This window comes from Conger conger, chromosome 2 (assembly GCF_963514075.1).
Source record: "Conger conger chromosome 2, fConCon1.1, whole genome shotgun sequence".
NCBI classification, from domain to species: domain Eukaryota; kingdom Metazoa; phylum Chordata; class Actinopteri; order Anguilliformes; family Congridae; genus Conger; species Conger conger.
The window spans coordinates 77,520,565-77,540,004 of record NC_083761.1 but is presented as its reverse complement, the minus strand read 5'-3'; the positions used below and the strand labels follow the sequence as shown (position 1 = coordinate 77,540,004).

General features: G+C 43.6%; 1 protein-coding gene across 1 annotated transcript in view; it reads right to left on the bottom strand.

Annotated features, from left to right (window-relative positions):
* Window positions 1–10,251: 10,251 nt before the first annotated feature.
* The window catches only part of LOC133112190 (cAMP-specific 3',5'-cyclic phosphodiesterase 4A-like), a 59,395-nt gene continuing 50,206 nt past the window's right edge, over window positions 10,252–19,440 (bottom strand). Inside the window, exons 11-15 of the mRNA XM_061222868.1 lie at window positions 18,649–18,748; window positions 15,736–15,890; window positions 15,142–15,264; window positions 12,440–12,622; window positions 10,252–11,310 (exon numbers count right to left, since the gene is read on the bottom strand). Of these exons, the coding sequence (XP_061078852.1) occupies window positions 10,672–11,310; window positions 12,440–12,622; window positions 15,142–15,264; window positions 15,736–15,890; window positions 18,649–18,748 (1,200 nt within the window). The 3' untranslated portion in view covers window positions 10,252–10,671. The remainder of the gene's footprint in view (window positions 11,311–12,439; window positions 12,623–15,141; window positions 15,265–15,735; window positions 15,891–18,648; window positions 18,749–19,440) is intronic.

Sequence of the window (19,440 nt, the reverse complement as noted above, 5' to 3'; positions counted from 1 at the left end):
AAATAACGTTGAAAATGTTTGTGGGTTTATTGGCGCTAAAGGCTCTGATCCCCTGGAACCGTACACTTCCTGAGCCCCGGCCCGGAGACCTGACTAAGGGATGTTACTGCAAACAAACCATTCGGCATCCAAAATTTATATCGCTTACCTTTTTTTGATCGTTAAAACAAAACAAAACAAAACAAAAAAAACTAGCATCAACACAAGATTGTTCAAGGGATACTTCATTTACACTGAATTTTCTTAAGTTTATGCGTTGTTCTGTTTTTTCTTTTTTTCTGTGTTCTTTGGTTTGTCCATCCTCGTTTTACGGTTATATTCCGTATTGGGTCGACCCATCACACATCCGTTCTCTTTGGTTTACCCCGTGTATATCTCAAGAGTAGACGGCTTTGGTTTCTAGGTTTGTTTTACATATCAGAATCTGGTGTTGATTTAGCGTCTTCGTGTGGTTAATATAGCCTAACTGTAGGTTAATGTGGGTCTAAGATTTTATTTATTCATTCCCTTCCATTGGGTACACATTGAAATGGCTTTGGTTTCATTGTTTAAATAATTAGTTGCCGTTCTTAAGTTTGCAGATTTTAGAATTAGTTGCCTTTTTTCAATACAAAATGTGTACAATTGTGTTTGTAAAAGTCTGTGGTAGCTTTTATTGCGGCAAAAATATATATATAAAATGGAAAAATTACTACAAGATAGCGCCAACAAACTTGTAATTATTTGGGTGACTTTAAGCTCGTAGTTTTAACTTATTGTTAACTTAAAAACTATTTATTATCATTATTATGATTATTATTATTATCATTATTATTATTGCCTCGTATAAAAGTATGTTTTGTGTATATTTATGGTTTATTTAATTATATTTGCAAGTTTAAAGGACTTTTTTCATTTTTGCTGATATGTGGTTTCGCCATTTTTTTCTAAAAGGGAACAAAAACATTAAAAAACAACTCAAAAGTTATGCTTGAGAAATGTTCTCCATAGGCAGAGTGCACTGATTAAAAAAATCAAAAAGTTGAATTGTGTAGTCTACAAATATTTAGAAACATTCTGTGTGCTAGATGTTACGACTTTACTACCTGTGTTCCGTTTGTCTTGTTGAACCTTATATTCTTTCATTCTTCATGTTGTATAAAAATGAATTTTTCTTCCATTCACTGTTTTGTTTTGGCAAACACTTTCAGTCTTATTTTACCACCCCCTAGTACACCTGAGCACGCCTCCCCACAGCCCATCTGGACCTGTGCTACAGACAGCTGGGGTTCAGTTGCAACAAACCGTAGCCTTCCTCTCTGAATGGGCTGGCCCTGGTTTTAACACACGGCTATAAACTCAAGTAAGAATCCTTCCTCAAATACACCCTGCAGAGAGTGTTGAACCTGCAGAGTCCTGCAAGTTAACCAAAAAACATTCTCACTACTGCCCCCTAGAGCGAAAAGGTGTTCTCTGAGCCGCTAGGATTCCCTGTTTTTCAGAGCACAGCAAAGATTTCACTCGCCTGAAAGTCTGAGGCTTAGAGGGTGAGTATAGTGTGAGGACATCAAAGAGGCCTGTGTATCACACAGACACACACTCACACACACTCTCACACACACGCACACTCAAACACACACACACACACACACACTCACACACATGCACCCCCAAACACACACACTCAAACACACACTCACACACATGCACACTCAAACACATACGCTCAAACACACACTCACACCCACACACACACAGGACAACCAAGGCCATTGATCAAAGCCTCAGCTACAGAAATAAGGTGTCCCCCCCCCCAGATTTAAATAACAATTTTAATAGCTTCTGATAAAAATGATGTGATTTCATTTATTTCAGAAATACGAAAGGTATATCGGCGCATGTCTTTCACGGTCAGAGACGGAGTTGAAAGAGAAACTTTGCAGCCCATAGCCAGCACAGGCATAGCAGGCGCATGAAGTGTAAAACACACAAATAAACCCCCAGCACATTTTAGCACATCATTTGATTTTAGTATGCTGCTATGGCACATGTTCAATTGCTGGCCAGCCCAAAGGACAGCCCTGGTTAGTTGCACTGAACCCCTAAGTGTGTTTGAAACAGCTGGAGGTCTGTGGGCGGCACACTCAGCACTCGTAACTATGACGACAGTAAGGAAGAGGCTGACTAGAGGCGTAACTCTGGGAAGTCCACTCTGATTGGTGGAGGGGCGATGAGAGCTCTACTCTGATTGGTGGAAGTGTACTCACCTGAGTAACAGCCTTCTCTGGGGTCAGCAGCTCTTCTGATTTTTTATTTTATTTTATTATTTCTTTAACTTTTCAAAAACGTCTGTTTATTGCTTGATTGATAATGGGGGAGAAAACCCGTCGTTACTTTACAATGTTAAATTTTCAATATTTTCTTTGGATGGTTGAACAAAAAATAAACGATCAAATCATAAAGAAAGATGGAGTGTGTGAGAGAGAAATGGGAAAAGCAAGCAAAACCATCAAAAGCAAAAATAATTTCAACCTTAAACAAAAGATCAAACGAACAACAACAAAAATGTCAAAAAAAGAAGAAAAAGAGAAAAGCGTGTGGTTAGTTTAGAATATTTATTACTGGGATTTCAGATGAGGATGCTTTAAAACTTTTTCATGGAATTGTTTGATTATTTGTACTTTTCATGCTAGAAAAAATAAAAGTTAAAAATCTTGCTTGCCGAGTCTTTCTTTTCTTTTTTTTTGACATCAGGTCTATTCAAATGTTAACCATGAACATACTCAATACTAAAATTGAACATGGTCAATTTTAGACCTCGGTCAGATACGTAATTGTTTTGGATTTAAATACTTTTCTGTACTCGATTGAGCATGCAATTGATCCAATCGGGAGGACCAGAAGGTGGGGTTTGCACCTTTTGAGTGTATTTCATAGGTTCCAATACAAACACCAGGCAAGCTCAGTAAAGTGGAAAACATGTATTTGAATCCAAAGCACTGGCATGTTTTGCGACGGTCTGGTCCATTTAGAAAAAGAAAACGTTTTTCAGATGAGAAGAAATGCGACCACATCCAGGTCTGTATCTGTAAGTCTGTAGAGCCTGCCTCACTAAGTGACAGAATAACATTAGCTGTAAATGGTTGTCATTTATACAGCGCCTTCATCCAAAGTGCTGTACAATTCTTGGTTCACCCATTCATACCCACACTCGCACGGTGATTGGCTGCCATGCAAGGCACCAACCAGCTCACCAGGAGCATTTGGGGGTTAGGTGTCTTGCTCAGGGACAGTTCGACACGCCCAGGGCGGAATCGAACCGGCAGCCCTCCGACTGCTCTTACAGCCTGAGCTAATGTTGGCCTGCTGTAAATGCCTGTAACAAGGCATCTACTTAGTTTGCACACACACAACAACTTACTCATTCATAGCTTGCTTTATAAATAGTTTCCATTTTTGAAAATATCTTGGCCCCCACGGGCTCATTGTATGCATCATTGATGATTTTGGCTAATTGCAAATACAAACCAGCACAGTGACAGACTAGCTATCATTAGCAGCTAGCAGTATGGCAATAGGCTAGCTGTAGTTGCGAGCTGAGGATATTAATCACTGTTTGCTTGGTCCGTGCAGTCTGTTCCTGGCTCACAGAAACTGCCCCCATTCTATCTTTCCTGCTTAGTTAAGGGGATATATTTTCCTACCTAGAGCCGTGATGGATTCACCTATACCTGGGATCTGCTGAAGCTCGGTACAGTGTTTCAGCATGTGATTAATATCCATCACTTTGTTGGCTGCAAAGTCCCTGCACCTTGCGTTTAAGACCTTAAAGTGGAACACAGATTGAAAGGAAAGCAGAACAATGAACAATCTGCAGACACTGCGGCCCACCATGCATGACATTTAACACCCCTGCCCCCCAAAAATAAAGCACTAGGGTCCTTAGCCCTGCTCCCAAAGACCTGGGTTACACAGTCACTGAGCACTTGATTAAGCAGATGTTTCGCCCTGTGGTCTTCATATATTTCCTGCACCCAACATCAAAACGGTGAGATGACCCACCCCAACTGGACCCTGTGTGATACCTGTCACTCACAAATACATACCAATTATATCAATAAACTGATTTCACAGCCCAGAGAGACTGCATTTTTCACCACTCATTTCTACTACAAGATATTTCATAACATTAATGTTTTACTACAATAGAAGTGTTTCATGTTAATTATGACTTCTAATTTTATAACTGCAGGATTGAAATAGACTATATACACTCACCAAGCACTTTATTAGGTTTTTATTAGAGTCATTTTTTTTACTTCTACTGCTATAGCCTATCCACGAGTTATGAGGCGTTGTGTATTCAGAGAGGCTCTTCTGCATACCACTGTTGTAATGTGTGGTTATTTGCGTTACTGTCATCTTCCTGTCAGCTTTAACCAGTCTGACCATTCTCCTCTGATATCTCTCATTAACAAGGTGTTTCACTGGATTATTTGTAGTTGTTCTGCACCATTCTTTACAAACTCTAGAGACTTGTGTGCATGAAAATCCCAGATCAATCCTGCCCTTCTTAAAGGCAAGGCACCGACCAGCTCGTCATGACCATTTGGGGGTTAGGTGTCTTGCTCAGGGACACTTCGACACAGCCCGGGCGGGGGATCGAACCGGCAACCCTCCAACAGCCAGACGACTGCTCTTACTGCCTGAGCCATGTTGCCCACATGAATTTGCATTAACTACTGGGTGATTATATATTATGTATGTACATTATTAATTCATGTTAACAGCTACATTAGTCAATACCAATTAATGTAACCTTCTTGTTAAGTGAACAAACCACCCATTCTCATTTTTTTCTGTTTCTTCCGAATCAGTCCGTTCTTTCTGTTCCCCAGTTGCCACCTCCTCTTTCAATTCCATATTTATCACTCTCTTCTCTTTCTGTTTCCTATTTACCCCTCTCATCTTTCTCTTTTGGTTACTGCTCTGCTCTCTCTCTCGCTCTCTCTCTGCTCTCTCTCTCTCTCTCTATCTCTCTCTCTCTTCATTCTCCCCCAGGCTTTTCCTTCCCTGCATTATAAAGTAAAACACAATAAAGACTCTGCTTGGGCTGTGTGGCACCATGTCACTTGACAATAAGCCATAAAATACAAACACTCAATGATCATACCAACTCCAGAAGTCCTACTGGCTGCATCATTTCATAATGCTTTTAATTTTTATCAATTGTAAAAATCATTGATGGTAATATTTAAACACACTTTACAGAAACACACAGAGATCCACAAAAATATTAATTTATATATTATGTATAGTTATTTATATATTCATCATATATGTTAGATGCATTTTATTCACAAATCCTCATCCCAGCTCTCCATAAGGAAAGCTAAAGTATGACCATAATATGAAAAAGATTACCTTGACACATCTTACATACAGTATTACAGCAATATAATGTACATAAATTGCAATGTTTTCATTTAAATATTTCACAATTCTATAACAAGGTTCATTGGAGTCATTTGCTGACCATTGCTCTATCATGAAATTCAAACCAAATATGGCTTAAGGAATAGGACAGGAAAACAATCATCATTTTTTAAAAACAGGAGCAGAAATGTGCGTCAGCGTAGATGGAGTTAGTGTCCTTTCTCTTAATTGATGCCGCGCATTGACTCTACGTGAGCGTGTGGGTTCTTGAAGGACCCCCTAGGACAGACAGCCCCAGCCCAAACAGACAGGAGCCAAGCAGACTCATCACCCACCCCAATTCACAAGGCCCTCAAGTGACGAAAGTTTACAGCCACACACTGTTTCCACAGATGAAATGACCTAAGAAGGAATCGGGCCCGGTTCAAATACGTCATTGTTTTAGATTCAAATACTTTTCGGTGCTCGATTTATCTTGGCGCAAGATAAGGCATCCACTGTTAACCCTTGCATTTAAAAGCCGTGTTGACATGCGAACGACGTCACACTGTCGACAGAGGCCCACCGTGACCCCTGACCCTAATGGTGGGGTCTCGGTTGGTCGACTTTAGTGCAGGGCCAGATACCCAGTTAAAATACCTGAAGTTTAGACATTGGTGCATTTGAAATCGCTCCTGCAGAGGCCTTACCGAGGGGCAGCACTAAGCCCAAATGTAGCATCAGATGAAAGAAGGATTCGGTACCTGTACATTGGTGAAAATAAAGAAATACATGTATTTATTTTAAAGCTTAATCTGCAGGAGTTGTACTGGTGGCTTAAGGGTAAGCCCTTAAGATTCTGTTCGTTTCTGGAAAAAAAAAAGAAATCTACATTTCACCAACATTCAGAACAAAAAAGAGATTCATCAAAACTGTCTGCAAGAGTGATTCCAGAATTTACCAGCATGGAATAACATCAAGTAATTTGGCTGCATAATTTGACCCAGGTCTGAATACACTGACACACCTGACACTTAGCATTTCAGGTGACTTACATCTGAAACCAAATTCACAAGTTTTTTTAGGGGTGCATAGACCTACCCAGTGCCTCTACCCAAACTTCTGGCTGTCCATCCATTGAGTACCGACCAACATATTTAACCAACCCTGTTCCTGGAGATCTACCATCCTGTAGGTTTTCACTCCAACCCTAACAAAGCACACCTCATCCAAAAGCTACAGCAAGGCTGCCCAACCCTGTTCCTGGAGATCTACCATCCTGTAGGTTTTCACTCCAACCCTAACAAAGCACACCTCATTCAACAGCTAAAGTAAGGCTGCCCAGCCCTGTTCCTGGAGATCTACCATCCTGTAGATTTTCACTCCAACCCTAACAAAGCACACCTCATTCAACAGCTAGAGCAAGGCTGCCCAACCCTGTTCCTGGAGATCTACCATCCTGTAGGTTTTCACTTCCACCCTAACAAATCCTCATTTTCAACCAAATGGAGGATTTTTAGCTGGATTTTCACATCAATGGCTGAACAGTTTGTTGACAACTCACCACAAAGATGTTCACTGGCCTATGCCTTACTGGGAAAAGTCAGCTCTGAATGCATTACGAGGGCAGAGTTAGTTCCTTAGGCTTGGTTCAGATATCAGTGTATCACAACTATACTCATCTATCAAGAAAATTTGAGCCATCTTGAACTCAATGAGTTGAATTGTCCTTGCAAAGGGAAAATTCACGGCTCTGATAGTGATTACGATGTGTCAACCCGTATTTTGGGTTTAAGGCCCATTGACAAGCAGGGCCCAGATGCTAAGGGGGAACGAGCACGGGTGCGTTCAGTCCGAGAAGCCTTCAAAGGCTGAGAACCTGAAGGAGGTGTTCGTGTTCATGTGCACTTGTGGCCGAGGTGCAGCATTCGGTTTCCATGGATACACACTGTTTATTGGTGAACAATGAGAGTGAGAACTTAACATACAACATGTCCAACACATAGCATAGGTTTTACATCCAAACTACTGTCTGCTTCCTCTGCCTCTTTGGTTAACCCCGTGCCTTTCATCTGTGGAGTCTGGTGCCTCCATCACCAACACACGAAAACAAACATTTTCACAGCACACACACACATACACATGTACACACACATATAAACATACACACACATGCACACGCGCACACAGACACAAACGCACACACGCACACAAATAAACATACACACGCACACACATGTGCACATCACACATTTATACACACATACACAAAAATAGTCAAACACTAACATACATACATACATACAGCAGTCACACGCACACACACACACACACAACCACACGTACAGAGAGGTAAATCCCTGCTGCTTATGTTTACATGTATAGACCACATTATAGAAGGATATAAAACAAGATGCTATCAAAGAAAATAAAGTGCAGTAAAGATGGTCAATATCCTCCATACCCCCCTTTTCAACCAATGAGATAAGGTGCTAGTCCAGAGTTACACTCTTCCATATTTTCAGAGAGAAAGAAAAAGAGAGAGATAAGAGAAAGAGGGGGATGAAGAGAGATAGTATGGCTGTAATGATGGAGAGAGAATGAGTTTGGGAGAGAGGGATGGGAAAGAGAGGAAGGGAAAGAGAGGTGGGCATATGTGGTGGAAAAGATGGGGGGGCAGTACATATTAATTCCTTGCTCAACATTGATGTAAAATGAGACATATTAATTTATACAATTCATCATTTACAATCCAACATTACAGTATATACAGACCCAGCAGGATAACTATTATACATGAACACCTTCAGCCCTAATGTCATAACCAAAATAATAATCATAAAATAATGTATTTCATTACATCCAAAAGTATCATACAAAAATAAAAACTGTACATGACCACTTTAAAGGAAATATTTGAGGCATTTGCTTGTTTTTTTTGTTTTTTTTTCTCTTTCGGTCATTTTCAACACTTAAGAAGCATGGCAGCAAGGAATCAATATAGTAATCAATACGAGATAAATGCTACAGTATTGTGTTAAAATGGCAATCTTTGTGGGGTTTTTTTGTATTTATTTTTAGGAGCACACACAAATGGAGATTCCATAGTAGGCATCTGAGCGTGAAATGAATCCGATGTGCGAATATGCTTACTGCAGGTAAAGGAGTTTACCTCTAAGGAGACAGGAAACGATTTTCCTCAACTTCAGTTCATGGTGTTAAGACTTATTAAGACTTATAAACACAGATAAACACTCACCTATTACACTGAGCACATGGCTGTGTGTGCTTGTGTGTGCATGGGTGTGTGTGTGCGTGTTTTGTGTGTGTGTGTGTGTGTGTGTGTGTGTGCGTGCATGTTTAAAAGAGAGATGAATACAGGAACGGCCTGTGTGTACATGTGCATATGTATATGTCTGTGTATTTGCATGGAAAAAAAAAATTTGTAAGACTTGCGACTCTGCGATATGGTAAGACTTGTAACTCACTCAAAGCCACGGCTCCCCTTTCAGTAATGCAGACATCATGGCCTCGCGGGGAGCCGTGTTTGACGCTAGCGCCCTCTACGGGCTGGGAGGAAGACTTACTGTGGAGCTATTTCCCCCCCACAGAGAGTAAATATGACAGTAATAACAGACGAGCACAAGAGGAGATTAAACGTCACGATCAAAAGAACAGACAACAGCAAACCTTTCCCACAAGCCTCTGCTGCGTTCCCACAGCTTCGCGTTGAAGCCGTTACTGTCTCTCAGAAAGGCACGCCTCCATATTGCACGAGTAGCACTGCTGGTAAAATGGAACGGGGCGGGCACTCTTCCTCTGTTCTCCAAGTCCTCTCTTAAAAAAAAAAAAAGTACTTTATTTCTCTTCTTTTCTGACAAAAATAGAAAATCCTGTTCCGAAAAGAAAACGAAAACGAAAACTAAAAATGAAAATACGATCGGCTCACGACTGCTTGGGAAAACTAGGCGGAGTTCCGCGTGGAGTTCTGAGTGGAGTTCTAGGCGGGAGACAGATGAGTCAGTCCTACACATTGATACTCAAGTGTACAGATGGCTTTTCCCCAGTCCGGCCGAAATATACGAACGCACAAATACATGTGCCAGAGCGAATACACCTGCTTGTGTGTTTTCGAGTATACGGTATGGGCACAACTGAGTGTGAGCGGGTGTGCGTTTGCATTTGTGAGTGTGTACGTGTGTGGTACATATTTGAGTGTACATGTGAACCTAAGATTGAGAGCACAAACATATATGCATAAAGCATGTTCGCGTCTGTGCGTGCGCATGTGTACGTGCGTGTGTGTGTTGAGTCCAGAGTGCTACATTGTCTTCGATGGCGATAAAATAATGTTCCAAGTTCTTCCCCAAGTGCAGTTCCTCAAAAATACCACCGGGTGGCGCCACCACAATTCTAATCTACAGCTGCTGTGTAAATAGCTTTGTTCATATTTTGTTCCTTTTTTTAAAAAATAAATGTCTTTTTTTATCAATAAGCGTCATTATTTCTTGTCACATTTCTTCTGGTATCGTCCTCCATAACTGGTTTCCTGCATGTTCCAGCAATACCCCGGCTACACACTCTCCCCCCGCGCCCCCACACACTCCACACCCCAACATACACACACACACACACACACACACTATACACCCCCCCCCACACACACACACTCCACACCCCAACACACACACACACACAAACTATACACCCCCCCCACACGAACACACACTCTACACCCCCCCCCCCACACACACACAAACTATACAACCCCCCACACGAACACACACTCTACACCCCCCCCACACCCACACACATACACACACATTCTGCACCCCCCACCCCACACACACACACTCTACACTGACACACTCACTCAATGCACCCCCCCACACACACTCAGCACCCCCCGACAAACACTCTACACCCAGACACACACCAATTATTCCCAGTCAGTGGCAGTGGTAGGAGGTGGATGAGGGGTGTGGCAGTTGAGAGGGGCAGGGCGTGCAGGAGGAGGAGTGGTGTGTGCGTGTGTGTGCGTGTGTCTGTGTGTGTGTGAGTGTGTGTGTACGTGTGTGCATATGTGTGTGTGTGTATGTGTGTGTACGTGTGTGTGCATGTGTGTGTGTGTGTGTGTGTGTGTGTACGTGTGTGCGTATGTGTGTGTGTGTGTGTGTGTGTGTGTGAGTGTGTGTGTACATGTGTGCGTATGTGTGTGTGCATGTATGTGTGTGTGTGTGTGTGTAAAGGGTTAGGGGGTACTGAGTGTGTTCTTCCTCATGTATCAGTCTCGTCCTCTTCCTCCATCCCTTCATCTGAGAGTCCGTTCTCTCCCACCTGCTGGTCGCACTCCTCCTCTCCCTCCTCCTGCTTTTTTCCTTCCCCTGCCTCTTCCTCCTCGTCCTTCACACATTCCTCCTCTTCTTCTACCGCTTCTTCCTCTTTCACTTCCTCGGCCTCCTGGTCCTCCTGGTGTTCCCCGTCCTGCTCCTGCACCTCCTCCTCCCCCTCCTGCTCCTCTCCGGCGTGGTTGTGGTTGTGGTTGGCCTCCCCCTCCTCCTCCTCCTGCTCCTCTCCGGCGTGGTTGTGGTTGTGGTTGGCCTCCCCCTCCTCCCCCTCCTGCTCCTCTCCGGCGTGGTTGTGGTTGTGGTTGGCCTCCCCCTCCTCCTCCTGCTCCTCTCCTGCGTGGTTGGCCTCCCCCTCGTCCTCCAGGGTCAGCTCAAACTGGAACCTGTCACCGCAGGCTCCCAGCTCCTGGTCGGGGCCGTGCGGGGGAGGGGAGGGGCTCTGGGGGATGGTGCTCTGGTACCAGTCCCGGTTCTCCTCCAGCGTGTCCAGGATGTCCTGGGCGTCGGGGTGCACCAGGTCCCCCCACGTCTCCCACAGGGGGTGCACGATGTAGTCAATGAAGCCCACCTGCAAGGGAACACACAATATATATATATTATATACAATATAATATATAAACATACATGCATACATACACAATATATATATATATATATACACCCGCGCACACACACACACACACACACACAATATATATATATATATATATATATATATATACACACGCACACACACACACACACAATATATATATATATATATATATATATACACACGCACACACACACACACAATATATATACATATATATATATATACACACACGCACACACACACACAATATATATACACACACACAGCCATTGGGCCCTTGAGCAAGGCCCTTAACCCTGCATTGCTCCAGGGGAAGATTGTCTCCTGCTTAGTCTAATCAACTGTACATCGCTCTGGATAAGACCGTCTGCCAAATGCCATAAATATATGTATTGCATCGACATTTTTCGGAGCAAAAGAGGAATGCATACAAGGAGAAGCCCCTCATACCTACTGTCAAATATGGCGGCGGCTCATTGATGTTTTGGGGATGTTTTGAGGCTATTTAAGGGACACTATTTAAGGTCAGTGGCTCAATTAATTCATATGTGTGTGTGTAAGTAAGTATCAGGGAATCTAGGCAGAAAATCTGGCTTTCCTAGGAAGCTGCAGCTTGTTCAAAGGTGGATTTTCCAGCAGGACAACGACTCCAAGCATGCATCAAAATCCACACTCTGAAAACAACATCCATGTTCTGCATTGGCCATCTCATTCTCCAGACTTAAATCTCATCAAAATCCTGTGGTCTGAACAGAAGAGGGCAGTCCATAAGTGCAAACCCAAGGACAACAAAGATCTTGAAGAGTTCTGGAGGAATGCTCAGAAAATCCGTTCAAATGTATTCTCTAACCTCATCAGGAATTATAAAATTATAGGATTAACGACTGTCATCTTTGCTAGGGGTGCCAATAATTGTGAAACCTGTTCTAAAACTGTATTATTATTTTTTGTTTAGTTAACAGTATTTCTGTGCATATTTATCTAGGGTGTGTGTGTGTGTGTTTAGGTTTTTGTGTGTGTGTGTGTCCGTGTGTTACCTGGCTCTTCTCCACAGATGCAGTGTGTTTAGGTGTGTGTGTGGGTGTGTGTGTCCGTGTGTTACCTGGCTCTTCTCCACAGACGCAGTGTGTTTGTCACACATGGGGCTGATCTCCATGCCTCTCTCTCTCTCTTTGTCTCCCTGGCGGAAGAACTCCTGCATGATGCGCTCAGTCCACTGCCTGTACACCCCCAGTGGCTTGGTGGGGTTACTGAGGTCCGCACAGTGCACCATGTTCCTCAGGACCTGCAACACGCAAAACTTACTGTCACGTACACAACATGTCTGCAACACGCAAAACTTACTGTCACATACACAACATGTCTGCAACACGCAACGCTTACACAACATGTCTGCAACACGCAAAACTTTCTGTCATGTACACAACATGTCTGCAACACGCAAAACTTACACAACATGTCTGCAACACGCAAAACTTACTGACACGTAAACAACATGTCTGCAACACGCAAAACTTACTGTCACGTACACAACATGTCTGCAACACGTAAAGGCTTACTGTCACGTACACAACATGTCTGCAACACGCAAAACTTACTGTCACGTACACAACATGTCTGCAACACGCAAAACTTACTGTCACGTACACAACATGTCTGCAACACGCAACGCTTACACAACATGTCTGCAACACGCAAAACTTTCTGTCATGTACACAACATGTCTGCAACACGCAAAACTTACTGACACGTACACAACATGTCTGCAACACGCAAAACTTACTGTCACGTACACAACATGTCTGCAACACGTAAAACTTACTGTCACGTACACAACATGTCTGCAACACGCAAAACTTACTGTCACGTACACAACATGTCTGCAACACGTAAAGGCTTTCTGTCACGTACACAACATGTCTGCAACACGTAAAGGCTTACTGTCACGTACACAACATGTCTGCAACACGTAAAGGCTTTCTGTCACGTACACAACATGTCTGCAACACGTAAAGGCTTACTGTCACGTACACAACATGTCTGCAACACGTAAAGGCTTTCTGTCACGTACACAACATGTCTGCAACACGCAGAACTTACACAACATGTCTGCAACACGTAAAGGCTTACTGTCACATACACAACATGTCTGCAACACGTAAAGGCTTACTGTCACATACACAACATGTCTGCAACACGCAAAACTTACTGTCACGTACACAACATGTCTGCAACACGCAAAACTTACACAACATGTCTCCAACACGCAAAACTTACACAACATGTCTGCAACACGTAAAGGCTTACTGTCACGTACACAACATGTCTGCAACACGCAAAACTTACTGTCACGTACACAACATGTCTGCAACACGTAAAGGCTTTCTGTCACGTACACAACATGTCTGCAACACGTAAAGGCTTACTGTCACGTACACAACATGTCTGCAACACGTAAAGGCTTTCTGTCACGTACACAACATGTCTGCAACACGTAAAGGCTTACTGTCACGTACACAACATGTCTGCAACACGTAAAGGCTTTCTGTCACGTACACAACATGTCTGCAACACGCAAAACTTACACAACATGTCTGCAACACGTAAAGGCTTACTGTCACATACACAACATGTCTGCAACACGTAAAGGCTTACTGTCACATACACAACATGTCTGCAACACGCAAAACTTACTGTCACGTACACAACATGTCTGCAACACGCAAAACTTACACAACATGTCTCCAACACGCAAAACTTACACAACATGTCTGCAACACGTAAAGGCTTACTGTCACGTACACAACATGTCTGCAACACGTAAAGGCTTTCTGTCACGTACACAACATGTCTGCAACACGCAAAACTTACACAACATGTCTGCAACACGTAAAGGCTTACTGTCACATACACAACATGTCTGCAACACGTAAAGGCTTACTGTCACATGCATAACATGTCTGCAACACATAAAGGCTTACTGTCACGTACATAACATGTCTGCAACACGTAAAGGCTTACTGTCACATGCATAACATGTCTGCAACACGTAAAGGGTTACTGTCACGTACGTAACATGTCTGCAACACGTAAAGGGTTCCTGTCACGTACACAACATGTCTGCAACACGTAAAGGCTTACTGTCACATACACAACATGTCTGCAACACGCAAAACTTACTGTCACGTACACAACATGTCTGCAACACGCAAAACTTACACAACATGTCTCCAACACGCAAAACTTACACAACATGTCTGCAACACGTAAAGGCTTACTGTCACGTACACAACATGTCTGCAACACGTAAAGGCTTTCTGTCACGTACACAACATGTCTGCAACACGCAAAACTTACACAACATGTCTGCAACACGTAAAGGCTTACTGTCACATACACAACATGTCTGCAACACGTAAAGGCTTACTGTCACATGCATAACATGTCTGCAACACATAAAGGCTTACTGTCACGTACATAACATGTCTGCAACACGTAAAGGCTTACTGTCACATGCATAACATGTCTGCAACACGTAAAGGCTTACTGTCACATGCATAACATGTCTGCAACACGCAAAACTTACACAACATGTCTGCAACACGTAAAGGCTTACTGTCACATACACAACATGTCTGCAACACGTAAAGGCTTACTGTCACATGCATAACATGTCTGCAACACATAAAGGCTTACTGTCACGTACATAACATGTCTGCAACACGTAAAGGGTTGCTGTTACGTACACAACATGTCTGCAACACGTAAAGGCTAACTGTCAGAACGTATGTGGTCAGAACTCACCTGTATGCGGTCGGTGTAGTGGTCCAGCAGAAGCACTCCTGAACTGGTCACCTTCTTGGTCTCCACCATGGTCTTTAGGTCAGCCAGGAGACTCATGTGTTTAGACATGTCTGTAGCCAACACCTACAGAGAGGGAAGAGAGAGGTGGCAGAAAGAAAATTGTAATAATATATCACAAATTATAATATTACCATTCCAAGTGTCAAAAAGATTTGAGGTATTAAGACCACAATGTAAAAAAAAAAGACATTCAGCATCCCCCAGCTGAGCCCACCCACCTCCCGCTCCCATTGGAGGGTTGGTGTGACGGACAGACATTCAGCATCCCCCAGCTGAGCCCGCCCACCTCCCGCTCCCATTGGAGGGTTACTGTGACGGACAGACATTCAGCATCCCCCAGCTGAGCCCGCCCACCTCCCGCTCCCATTGGAGGGTTGGTGTGACGGACAGACATTCAGCATCCCCCAGCTGAGCCCGCCCACCTCCCACTCCCATTGGAGGGTTACTGTGACGGACAGACATTCAGCATCCCCCAGCTGAGCCCGCCCACCTCCCGCTCCCATTGGAGGGTTGGTGTGACGGACAGGCCCTCACCATGTCTATGACCATGCGCCGCAGGCTCTGGCGCTGTCTCTTGCTCAGGTTCTGGAAGATGTCGCAGTTCTCCTCGTGCAGCAGTTTGAAGCCCACGGCCAGGTGATGGTTCTCCAGTACTGACTCATCATTGTACATCAGCGCCAGCTCGGAGTCTGAGAGAGAGAGAGAGGGAGAATAACACGCAGCACGGTAGTCCTACAGCAGTACGTATGCCACGTACAATCACAGCAACAATCAATATACCCTTTACAAGCACAGCAATACTCTATATAACCCTTACCATCTGCAGCAATACTCTATATAACCCTTACCATCAGCAGCAATACTCTATATAACCCTTACCATCAGCAGCAATACTCTATATAACCCTTACCATCAGCAGCAATACTCTATATAACCCTTACCATGTGCAGCAATACTCTATATAACCCTTACCATCAGCAGCAATACTCTATATAACCCTTACCATCTGCCGCAATACTCTATATAACCCTTACCATCAGCAGCAATACGCTATATAACCTTTACCATCTGCAGCAATACGCTATATAACCTTTACCATCTGCAGCAATACTCTATATAACCCTTACCATCTGCAGCAATACGCTATATAACCTTTACCATCTGCAGCAATACGCTATATAACCCTTACCATCTACAACAATCCTCTAACCATTACAATCTATAGCAATTCTCTATATAAGTCGTATAATCTGAAATAGTCCATTATATACCCCTTACAATCCACAGCAATACTCTATATAATTCTTATAATCCAAAATAGTACATTAAATACTCTATATACCCATTACAATCTACATCAATACTCTATTTAAGCCTTAAAATCGAATATAGTACATTATGTCCCCCCCCCCCCCCGCCCCCCCTTTGCCGATATCCCTATCTCTCTTGTCTAACCCCCCCAAAAAAAAAAAATTATGATGACTCTATGTTTAGAATAGCATTTCATGTGTATTCTACTAGTTATGGATGTGTTGCTTTAACTTGTGGAAGAACCTATGCACTTGTAAACCGCTTTGGATTAAAAGCGTCTGCCAAATGACTAAAATGTAAATGTAAATGTTACAATCTACAACGATCATCTATGTTCCTGTTCATATCTACAATAGTTCATTATATACCCCTTACAATCTACAGCAATCGTAATGTTCCTGAGTTTTGTCTGTTTGTTAAGTGTTTTTCTTGTTATTTATTATAATTCATATCTGGTTCATATTGTGATCCCCTGTTATGTCTGTGTCCGAATGTTTTCCGAGCCCAAGTCACTCCCCGGTCTGCGCGCTTCACAATTCGGGTGGTTTCGGAGATTTCCGGGTTTCAACGATTCCTTCCCGGTCTCGCATTCCTTACTTCCTGCTTTCTCGCTCGTTAATGTTGTCCAGAGCCGTCTGTGTTACGCGTTGGTCTACGTGCATCCAGTCTGCATTTTCGTTTTCCCTTATTATATCATTATCCTAGACCTGTTGTCTATTTCTTAGCCCACCTCTCTCCCGAGCCCCGCCTAGCATGTCACCTTCCCTCATGTATTTAAACCTCAGTCTCTGCATTGTTCTTTGTCAGAACGTTGATCTTTATTCACCAGTACGCCTGTTTATTGAGATTCCTCACGACAACCCTTTGCCTGATACCGTGTTTGAGTAGTCCCTCTGTTTTGTCTACTCTTCTGATTATTTGGTTTTGATTTTGATTCTTCTGCTTTATTTCGTCGTTGATTTTGCCTTTGCCTTATGTACCCCTGCCTTCAGATTTTCTGGATTTCTGACCCCTGCTTGTTTTTTTCAACTTCAAGCATCTCGTTTTCGCCCGGTTGTCTCGTGATCTATTGGCTTTGGACTGAACTAAAACTATGTTTTGGAATATCCCCTGGTCTGCGTTTGGGTCTTCAGTACCATACATAACAGCAATACTCTATATAAGCCTTACAATCTAAAATAGTGCATTATATACCACTTAGAATCTACAGCAATGATCTATATAGCCCTTACAATGTACATCAATACTCTGTACACCATACAATGTACAGCAATTCCCTATTTACTAATGCCAAATGACAGCAATATTATATCCTGTATACTGCTTACAAATACAACAATATTCTATTTCCTCATAACAATTTAGAGCAATAATCTACGTATATCGCCATAACAACTGACAATGGACAGGCATACTCTCCATATGAATCGTTAAAAAAAAAAAAACTTGGTCACAAACATTTTAGATGGCAGTAAAATGTGAAAACATTTCCTACCCCCTGCAATCACATGCAAATAGTATATATATTTTTTCTATTGACGAAAACAAGATATTCTCTTGAAAACGTTCAGCAAAAACAGAAATATTTCATATAGCCAAACAATCCACGCAACAGCCCACAGCGGTGGACGGCCTACTCCGCAGTGTGCTCTTGTTAGGAAGTGCAGATCAAACACAGTACAAGTGCGAAGAGGACCTGAGTGGACAGGACAGTTCCGAGTCCTAGTGTAAACATATAGATACTTCCAAACTAGCATACCACAATTGGCAGCTAGAATACCCCGAGTACAACAATACAATAACTAATTCAAAAAACAACATCTATACAACTATAAGTGCCATTACAGTCTATGGCATATATAAGGCTAATCATGGTGGTGAGTTAGGGAGGGAAAGGTGTAGCCTGAAGAAATGAGTCTTCAGTCTGTGCTTGACATCCACGGGGAGGTCATTCCACCACCGTGGGACCAGGACAGACAGCAGTCGTGTTCTGTATGTTGCTGTACGTTTATGCCCACATCCATACAACATGCTCTGGATCAGGTTCATGTTTTACAGCGCACATACGCTGCACAGCGACGCTGAAAAGCTGTTTAAATGAGAGGGTTTGGGTGCAGCCGAGCCGTGGTGACTCACTGGTGTTGATGAGGAACTGGTTGGAGACGCCGGGATGATCCACGTCATGGATGGCTGCAGCAAACAGGGCTGCCAGGATCTCCAGATCTGTGAAAACAGCCTGAGAGACGAAGCGAGGGAGAGAGAGAGAGGAGGAGGGGGGGGAGAGAGGGGGGAGAGAAAGAGCGAGGGAGAGAGAGAGACGGGCGGGAGAGAGAGAGAGAGAAGGAGAGAGGGAGAGGGGGGGAGAAAGACAGAGAGAGAGGGGGGAGAAAGAAAGAAGAAGAGAGAGAGGGAGAGGGGGGAGAAAGACAGAGAGAGAGGGGGAGAGAGAGAGAGAGAGAAGGAGAGGGAGAGGGGGGAGAAAGACAGAGAGAGAGGGGGGAGAGAGAGAGAGAGAGAAGGAGAGAGGGAGAGGGGGGAGAAAGACAGAGAGAGGGGGGAGAGAGAGAAGGAGAGAGAGGGAGAGGGGGGAGAAAGACAGAGAGAGAGGGGGGAGAGTGAGAGAGAAGGAGAGAGGGAGAGGGGGGAGAAAGACAGAGAGAGGGGGGGGAGAGAGAGAGAAGGAGAGAGAGAGGGAGAGGGGGGAGAAAGACAGAGAGAGAGGGGGAGAGAGAGAGACGGAGAGAGGGAGATAGAGGAGGGAGGGGCGGGAGAGAGAGGGGGAGAGACAGGCAGACAGAGGAAGATAGAGGAGAAAGGGGTGGGGAGACAGACAGAGAGAGATAGAGAGGGAGAGAGGAGGTGGGAGAGAGAGAGGGGGAGAGAGGGAGATAGAGGAGAGACAAGGGGGATGGTAGGAGGATGAAAGAG